The sequence below is a fragment of the Nannospalax galili genome, unplaced genomic scaffold (assembly GCF_000622305.1).
Source record: "Nannospalax galili isolate Female #2095 unplaced genomic scaffold, S.galili_v1.0 scaffold54, whole genome shotgun sequence".
Classification (NCBI taxonomy): domain Eukaryota; kingdom Metazoa; phylum Chordata; class Mammalia; order Rodentia; family Spalacidae; genus Nannospalax; species Nannospalax galili.
The window spans coordinates 6,939,364-6,948,491 of NW_008341028.1; the positions used below are offsets into that span (position 1 = coordinate 6,939,364).

At 40.9% G+C, this 9,128-nt stretch overlaps 2 protein-coding genes across 3 annotated transcripts in view; one reads left to right on the forward strand and one right to left on the reverse strand.

The window, feature by feature from the left end:
- Positions 1–4,675, forward strand: part of Zwilch (zwilch kinetochore protein) — a 41,479-nt gene extending 36,804 nt beyond the window's left edge. The window contains exons 18-19 of one of the 2 annotated variants that reach the window (XM_008836349.3): positions 2,498–2,610; positions 3,829–4,675. In XM_008836349.3, the coding sequence (XP_008834571.1) occupies positions 2,498–2,586 (89 nt within the window). In that variant the 3' untranslated portion in view covers positions 2,587–2,610; positions 3,829–4,675. The remainder of the gene's footprint in view (positions 1–2,497; positions 2,611–3,828) is intronic. The other variant, XM_029565009.1, reaches the window with a different exon arrangement.
- Lctl (lactase like) overlaps positions 3,943–9,128 on the reverse strand; it is a 28,136-nt gene continuing 22,950 nt past the window's right edge. Inside the window, 3 exon segments of the mRNA XM_008836348.3 lie at positions 3,943–4,083; positions 5,777–5,840; positions 7,745–7,944. Coding sequence (XP_008834570.1) covers positions 3,968–4,083; positions 5,777–5,840; positions 7,745–7,944 — 380 coding nt within the window. The 3' untranslated portion in view covers positions 3,943–3,967.

Genomic DNA, 9,128 nt, shown 5'->3' on the forward strand with positions numbered 1-9,128 from the left:
ATTTGCCTGGCATGTACAAGGCCTCTGAGTTCCGTACCCAGCACTGCAGAAACACAGAGAGGAGAAAAGAGGACCAACCACGTTAGCCAGCTATGCATACTCAAACTTGTAAGCCTAGCACTCAAGAAGCTCAGGCAGGAAGATTTTTGCTAGCTCAAAGCCAGCCCAAGTTATAGAGTAAGTTCCAGGCCTCCAGGCCAGCCTCTGATCTAAAAAAAAGACGTGAATACACATGAGACATTTTTAAAGATTAAACTTTTCATAAGGGAATTTATGTAAGATAAAGCCCAATGACAACTAAAAAAGCAGAGCATAGTGGACCTTATACTGTAGAGTCTTTTTGGTACAAGCTACTGGGAAACAAAGAGTAAAAATGATTTTGAATGAATGTTCAAACAGTTTGGTAATATTGACCTAATAACTCCTCTTATAAAATAAGGAATTCATGTGAAATCAGGCAGTGTGTGGAGTTAGAAATGCCTTCACGTTTTGGCTTAAATTTTATAACCTTGTCTCCCTGTTTAAAAAAAAACAAAGTAAAAAGCCGGATGTGGTGGTGCATGCATTTAATCCCAGCACCCGGGAGGCAGAGGCAGGTGGATCTCTGTGAGTTCAAGGCCAGCCTGGTCTACAAAGCAAGTTCCAGGCCAGCTGGGGCTACAGGGAGACCCTGTCTCAAAAAGATCAAAAAAAAAGTAAAAAAAATAAAAATGCTTTTACACACACACACACACACACACGGTTTTGTTTCATTTTGAGACAGTGTCTCCTCTACGAAGCTTTCCTAGCTTAGAATTTGCTATGTAGACCAGGGTGGCCTTGAACTTACAGTTATCTTCTTACCTCTAGCTCCCCAGTACTGGATTTACACATGGGCCCCACCATCATGCCCAGCTTACCATGATAGATTGTTTTTTAAAGATTTATTTTTATATGTCTGTATCTGTATGCCATGTGTGTACAAGTGCCTGAAAATGCAAAAGAGGGCATCAGGTTCTCTGGAGCTGGAATTAGGCACTTGTAAGCCCCCTAATAGGTGCTGGAATCTTGGGTCTTTTGGAAAAGCAGGATGCACTCTCAACCATTGAGCCTCTCTCCAGCCCCTGTGTCTAGAAGTTCTTTACAGATTTTGTCCTAAAGCAAGATCTAGTCTTGAAGGACTTCATTTGTAGAAGTTATGAGCTATTTAGGTATAGATATTAAAGCAAATTATAGGGCTAGTAGTATAAACACTTAATGCAGAAGTTTGACAACCTGAGTTTGATCCATAGAACCCATAGTGGAAGTAGGGACTTGACTCCTGAAAGTTGTCCTCTGACCTCTACACATGCCATGTACATACACAAATGCATATATATATATATATATAAAATAACACACGTGCATGTACATATGTCTACATACCCATACATCATACACACAATAGTAATTTTTTAGAATTATGGCCAGAGGTGGTGGTGCAAGCCAGTTATCCCAAAACGAGGAAGTGAAGGTAGGAGGGTCAGGGTTAGGGTCATCCTCAGCTGTCGTCAGTTTCAAGGCCAGCCAGGTGTACATGAGGCCCTGTCTCATCCCCACCCAAAAAAATAAATATCTGAACATTGCAGCACACCCCTTTAATTCCAGTTGTGGCAGAGGCAGGTGGTTCTCTAGTAGTTCAAAGCTAGCCTGGTCTATATAACAAGTTCTGTGCCAGCCCCTCAAAAACAAAACAAAATTATGCTTCATTTTGTGCCAAAGATACGTGTTTAAGAAATTAGGAGTTTTTCATTGGACTGAATACTTAGATCAAAACTAACTTTCAGTATATCTAATAATATTATGCTCTTGAGTAAAACAGTTGGCATCAAAAACAGGGAAACTTGAGAGAGAGTTTATACTTTTAGCTGCCATGGGAAGAGAGAATAATGATTTGGAGTTAATGGGGCAGAGAAACAGTGTCCGGTAGAGTGCTGCCCACTCAGTGGGTGCTCAGTAAATGGCAGTATAATGGTGAAAATATGGAAACCAAAACATTGGCCCACAAGGAAGTGGCCAGTCCCATCTAAATGCTAATGGGATCTTTGCTTTGAAATGCCCTAGTCATTCTTTGGGTCTTTGGGAGGGGAAAAAACACATATGCGTCTTAACTCTAAATTTACAGGTCCTAAGTAGACTTTCTTCTCTGGAATTATAACAGGATAAAAAGACAGTTATTTAACCCTAAGTTATGGCATGGAGAATAAAACAGTTGGTTCCCAAATGGAAAATCAGTCAATTTTTTCAAAGTCTACATTAAATTTTAGATTTTAATCATGCATTTAAAACATCTAGAAGACTTAACTATATAAATGAGTTGCCCTGGCCAAGTTCTGTCTAATAAATTCTCTTCAGGAGAAGATAAGTGCCATTCACACCAACTCTCGACTGCTCTGTTGTGCTGTGGTGCAGTGGATCTTATGCAGTGGAGGAGCCTCGCAGTGCAGCGTTTCTGACCTCACTATCTTTCTGGTTGCAGATTTTTCTGAGTTGACATTAAACAGTAGTCTGGAAGAAAGGACGGCCTTCATTAACATGGTTACCTGCAGCCAGGTGCACTTCAAGTAACATGTTGAAAGGTCCCCTGCCAAGGTATCTGTGTTATGCATTGTAATGTGTTGAGGACCTTGCCTTAGTTATGTTGTAAATGCTGTAAATGTCTACTCAATCTAGTAGGAGTGCAGACTAGTGACTGTCTAGCCAGATTATTACTCGGCATTGCAAGCCTTTAATTCCTTTTTGCCTTTTGTTGGCCACTTAATAGGTCAGTTTAATCCTAGAATCAGGGAAGTGAAAATAATTTTTAATTACTATTTTATTTATTTGTGTTTATGTATATGAATATGCATGTGGAGATCAGAGGACAACATGCAGGAATCAGTTCTCTCTGCCTACCATGTGTGTCCCTGGGATCGGACTCAGATGTCAGGTTTGGTGGCAAGTGCCTTTATCTCCTGAGCCATCTCACCCGCCCAAATTTTTCTGAGCAGCAGTATCTTTGCATTTTAAACCTGTAGTCTGATTTCAAAATCACTAATGAAAGAGAAAAATCCTAAATAGACATCCCAACTTGACATTGAAAGCAAAGTTTTGTTTAAAATGGGTTTTTTTCCAGCCCAGTTACAATGAACCCCAGATAGAAACATCTTAGTTTAAGCAAAAGGATTCATGGAAAACTCCCTTACTCTTTTTTGGGTTTCAGAAACACAATTAGATGGAATCTACTAATGTGTAAAATGCTTGCCCTTACTGTTCCCTTGTAAGCCATGTTTGTCCTCTAATACATGAAATTAATTTTAGGATACTTAAGAATAAAATGGACCTTTATTTTAAAACACATTCTTGCATGCACACGTGTATACATACACACACAGCTTTGTTGCCTGGCAGATAAATGTTTCTTTTACTGTCACAGTTCGGTACTGTGGTATTTCTTGGCAGTGGCACTAGTGTCAGTGAAGTGACTGCCATGTGTGGTTTGCCTCAGCAGTGCACATGTCACTTGATGCCCACTGGGTGCTTCTTCCTGGTGGGCTTAGTCTACAGCCTGAAAGGGTTATTGACAATGTCCATCAGATAGGACAGTGCTCAAATGACAGTCATTGTACATTAAAATGGTCTTTCTAGATAAATGTAAATGTGGAAAAAAAAAATCAAATTATAAAACTGTACCATGTTTCTACTTTTATAAAATGAAAGTGTGTATTTGTTATATAGCAAAATATTAACTCTGACTTTATGACTGTTGAGATTACAGGTCACTTTTATTTTTTGTATGCTTATTTTTATCTCTTAATTTTTAAATTCTAGCACAAACCCAAAAAGGGGAAAGGGGAAAAGGAAGTAATTATCACAGAGCCTGAAAATAGACATTATATAAACTTTCAATGCAGAAAATAGGTGATCCTGAAGATTCTCTGAAAGATGAAGGTGGAGTTGAGATCCTTTCTCAGTTGTGACTCTGGAGGAGGAGCATCGGCAGCAGGGCAATGATGAAGATGCAGAGGGTGCAGACTGTGGGTACTGTGATCTCCGAAGCCACATATATGTGCCTGAGCAAGAGCTCTGAAACAGACCAGAACAGTCCACCAGAACCGAGCTTTGTCCCGAAGCCTCGAGCTGTACTTAGAAAACTAAAGACGGGCAACATCATGGCTCTGCTTGTTCTTTGGTGGTGTGAAAGGGAGCAGCCCAGTTACATTAAAATTAAAATGTTAGATTAAAAATACAGGCTGGGGGGCACAGTGGAGAGGTAGAACACGTATTTGGCATATACAAGGCCCCGGGTTGGTTCCCCAGCCCCTATTCCCCAATATTATGTGAGGGTTGTAAACATTTCAGAAAAATATGGGAATGCCTAAATGTAATTCTTCCACTGTAACTTTAATAACCTTAATGTATATCAGTATTTATCCTCGCCACACATTAATCTCAAAATATTAGCAGTTGTATTCCATGGTTCCTGTAACTTTTTATTGAAGGATTTGTGAAAGAAAAATCCTCAGGAAACATTTCTGTCCTTTTGAATATGTTCTTGTATATATCTTAAGAAATGTATGAGTTAAAAAGAAAAAAAGAAATGTATGAGTATTAAAATTTTTAATGGTGATTCTGAAACTCATTATTTTGTTGCTCAAAATAAAAACATTAAAATCCTTGTGATAATTCTTTCTAGCTTAAAGAGCTAAATGATAAGCATATAGCATGTGCACTGATGCAGTAGTGAACCTCTTTGTCACCCACTTTATGTAACCCACTTTGGGCTGCTTGCTGGACACCCAGTTACCGAGATAAATGGGCACAGCCAGGTTCCCATGAAGTTCATAGACTTTTCAACAAATCCTGCATTATGGCTACATTGAGTTTGTTTTGGTTTCATGGGCTGACTATACACTAATATGGCCTGATTAGATATGGGGAGGCTGGTGCATGGTCATACACTAGCTTGTAAAGATAACCAGGTTGGGGGATTTGGTCTGGTACTGCCTGCTTTGGATAACACATTAAAGAATGACTTTAGTAAAATGGGAAGTGTATTTCTCTGATTGCTTTTATGGGGAAAGATAAATTCAGAAACATAAGTGGTAAGCATTGGCATTCCTGATGCAGTGGTGGCTATTCTGTATCTCTGATCCTTTTAGATCCCATCACCTAAGAAATGGTGCCTTTTAAGAAGATAGGAACATTACTTTGTTCATTGCTGTATCTCCAGGGCTTAAAATGAGTCCTAAATATTAGGGGTTGCTGAATAATTTCTTGCTGAAGCTGGACTTGGTGCAGGCCTGTAATTCTACTTGGGAGGCTGAGGCAGGAGGATCACAAGTTGAAGGCCTACTTGGGCTGCAGAGTTCGAGGCTATCCTGAGCAACTTAGTGAAGCCCTGTCTCAAAAAGTAGATATGTGCCATAGTGGATACTTTTAATCCTAGCACTTGGGAGGCAGAGGCAGGTGGATCTCTGAGATCAAGGCCAGCCTGGTCTACATAGTGTGTTGCAGGCTAGCCAGGGACACATAGAGACTGGGAGTTTAGCTTGCTTAGTATGTACAAAGGCCTGGCTTCCAGTCCTAACACCACAAAAAAAATTTTTGTAAGTGCTTGTAAAACAGAAACAACATTACTTTTAAGGGGAAAAAAAAATCCATTTTAATCATAAACAGATTGGGAAGACTGACCTTAGGTAAATCATTTTGAAATTTTGGTAATGCCATCATATGTAAAATTACTGGGTTTAGTTATCAAAAAAGAGAATATCCTCACCTGTGGCAAGCATCTGGTTGTTGATGGAGCACGTTTCCAAAGATTTGTGGTGCCATCTTTCTACCTAATGAAACCCCACTTGATAAGTATGGTTGTCTTACAATTTTTTTCCTGTTTAAAAATTTTTAGAGAGCAAATGTGAGGTAATTTAAAAACATTTTTACATGTATTTGTGTGTGTGTGCACATGCACGCATGCGTATGTGCAAGAGTCAGTTTTCTTAGCTTTCACCATGTGGGTCCTGGGCATCGAACTCGGGTCACCAGGCTTGGTTAGCAAGCACCTTTACCCACTGAGCCATCTCACTGACTTATGCTTGAGCACACTGTGTACTGCTTTAAAATTTTTTTTCAATAAATGTTTTGAGGGGCTGGAGAGATGGCTTAGTGGTTAAGAGCACTTACTGCTTTTGCAGAGGAACTGGGTTTGAATCGCAGCGCCCACATGACAGCTAACAACTGTCAGTATCTCCAGTTCAGGGGATCTGGTACCTTCTGACCTTCTCGGGCATTGCACGACACAGGTGCATTTACACACATGCAGGCAATACACCTATACACATAAAAATAATAAAATTAAGCACTTGGGAGGCAGAGGCAGGTGGATCTCTTGTGAGTTCAAGGCCAGCCTTAGGTATGTCAAGTTGACACTAAAGCTATCTAGCACAGTGAGGGGAGCCTGACTGTGAAGACAACTTGTCAAAAAACTGCTCCTGTGTTCTACAGTTTTGCCTCTTCCCCATCAAAAGGCAGCACCCAGCACTGCTTCCTTTTAATCTGGGCAGATTTGTGACTAACTGGTAATCAACAGATGGAGCCAGTGTGTTCTTTTGGCTTTTGTCTGAGGGTAGGTCAGGAAAGATGATGAATGCAGATTCTGCTTTGTTAGGTATGCCACAAACCTGGAGCCCTGCTACAATGAAGAAGACCATGAGACAGGCCCCATGGAGAGCTGAGGTCCTCCACATTACAGAATAGGGATAAGTCATCTCTCTTGGACTCTGTCCATATTCTCAGCCTGTAGCATTAATAAGCATCACTCCATAGTTGTTTATAATAATAATAGTAAAATTAAAAAATTTTTTGAAACAATCCATGTAGCTCAGGGTGGCCATGAGTTTTCTAGTAATTACAGTGTGACTTCCTGACACTGATTGCTACTGCCACCATCTCTAGTTCCACTTGGCTTACCATAAAGTAATTCTAATAAGTAGATTTGTTTTCAAAATTTTTTATTAAAACATCCTAGATAATAGTTTATAATCCCTGCTAATAGGTATAGTAACAGGCTAGATAGAGAGCAGGTGGGGGAATTTGTAGATTATTGAAATCTTGATAGCCTTTAAAAGGTTTGAGGGGCATGGTGGTGCATGTCTTTAATCCCAGTACTTGGGAGGCAGAGACAGGAAGATCTCTGAGATGGAGCCTAGCCTGTTTTACATAGTGGGTTCCAGGCCAGCTAGGGTTACAGGGAGACCCTGTCTCAAAAAAGGAAAGGTTAAATTGTTGATGTTCAATCTTTACTTGGAGCCAGTGCATTTACATGACTTTGCCATTTGGTGAGAAAAGAGATGATATACATTCAATTTACTGAAGTTTTTACATATTAAAATGTAAGTAGCACTTGTTTGCATAAAGGCAGCATTTAGCGCTGGGAATGTAGCTCAGTGGTAGAAGCCTTGCATTACATGGTATAAAGCCCTGGGCTCCATCCCTAGCTCCAGAAACAAAACCATTGACATCTTTATTGATTTTGTCCTATCATAGCCCAGCATGGATGGAGTTCCTGCATCACCCCATTCTCTGGGGGAAGGGACTGAATTGCAGCAAGCTCACCATCCTGAGCAGAGTTGGTGGAGAAGCAGGGGAGGCAAGACAAGCCATCATCTTCCTTAAAGGAAAGGGGAGGTTCTGGACACCTCAATGATTAGTTCTAAGACCAGGACAAGAAACAGGTAAATTATCCTACCTTGTATGGATTTGGAAAGCCATTGACAGTGGTAATCTTCCTGTAATACTGGATTGAAGCTTTGGGATAGCGAGGCTTGTTCCTTACGTTAAACTCAACGTAGTAAAACCCGTATCTATCTGCATAGCCTTTCTCCCATTCAAATTTATCCAACAAAGACCAGGAATTGTAGCCTTTTATATTCACACCGTCTTTTATAGCTGCAAAAACATTTGGTTCCATTTCTAATAAATTTCATCTACTTGGAAATACAAAGAAGATTAAAATGTTTTAATGAGCTTTAGAAGCAAGTTTTAGTTGATGGTGCATGACAGTAAATTTTGTCTAAATAAAAATGGGGGCTGGAGAGATGGCTCAGCGGTTAAGAACACTGGTTGTTCTTGCAGAAGAACCCGGGTTTGAATCCCAGCACCCACATGGCAGCTAACAACGGTCCGGTCCGTAACTCCAGTCCCAGGGGATCCGACGGCCTCTTCTGACCTCCGAGGGCATTGCACAACATGGATGCACTTTACCTACATGCAGGCAATACATGAATACACATTAAAAAGAAAAATGAGCTGAGTATCAGCTGAGTATCACCTTTTAGCATTTCATTGATGTATCCTCTGAGGTACTGAATTCTCCACTCATCACAGAGTTGAGCACAGTGTAGCTTCTGAGTTGCTCCATTTTCTGTCACATATATGGGAGGATCACTGTATTGGGTCTTAAAGTGAGGTAGTAATGGCTGTCAAAGATCCTGGCTTACTAGACTGGAGAGATAGCTCAGTGGTTAAGAGCACTGGATGCTCTTGCAGAGGACCGGGGCTTGAATCCAAGCACCCACATGGCAGATAGCAAACGTCCATAACTAGTTCCAGGGGATCTGACACCCTCTTCTGTCCTCTGTGGGCATTGCATGACATGGGTACATTTACACACATGCAGGCATTAACACTAATACACATCAAATTTGAAAAGAATTCTGGGGGCTGGAGAGATGGCTCAGTGGTTAAGAGCACCGACTGCTCTTGCAGAAGACCCAGGTTTGATTTCCCAGCACCCACGTGATGGCTACAAACTGTCCTTAACTCCAGTTCCAGGGGAATCTGAGGCCCTCTTCCGACCTCTGTGGCATTGCACGACATAGGTGCACTCACATCTAACAATGCATCATCAAATAGGAGAAATCAAGATCTATTAATATTTTTTTTTGTTTTGTTTAAAAAAATTTTTTATGGGGCTGGAGAGATGGCTTAGCGGTTAAACACACTGCTCTTGCAGAGGACCCGGGTTCGATTCCCGGCACCCACATGGCAGCTATGAACTGTCCTTAACTCCAGTTCCAGGGGAATCTGAAGCCCTCTTCTGACCTCCGCGGCATTGCACGACATAGGGGCAC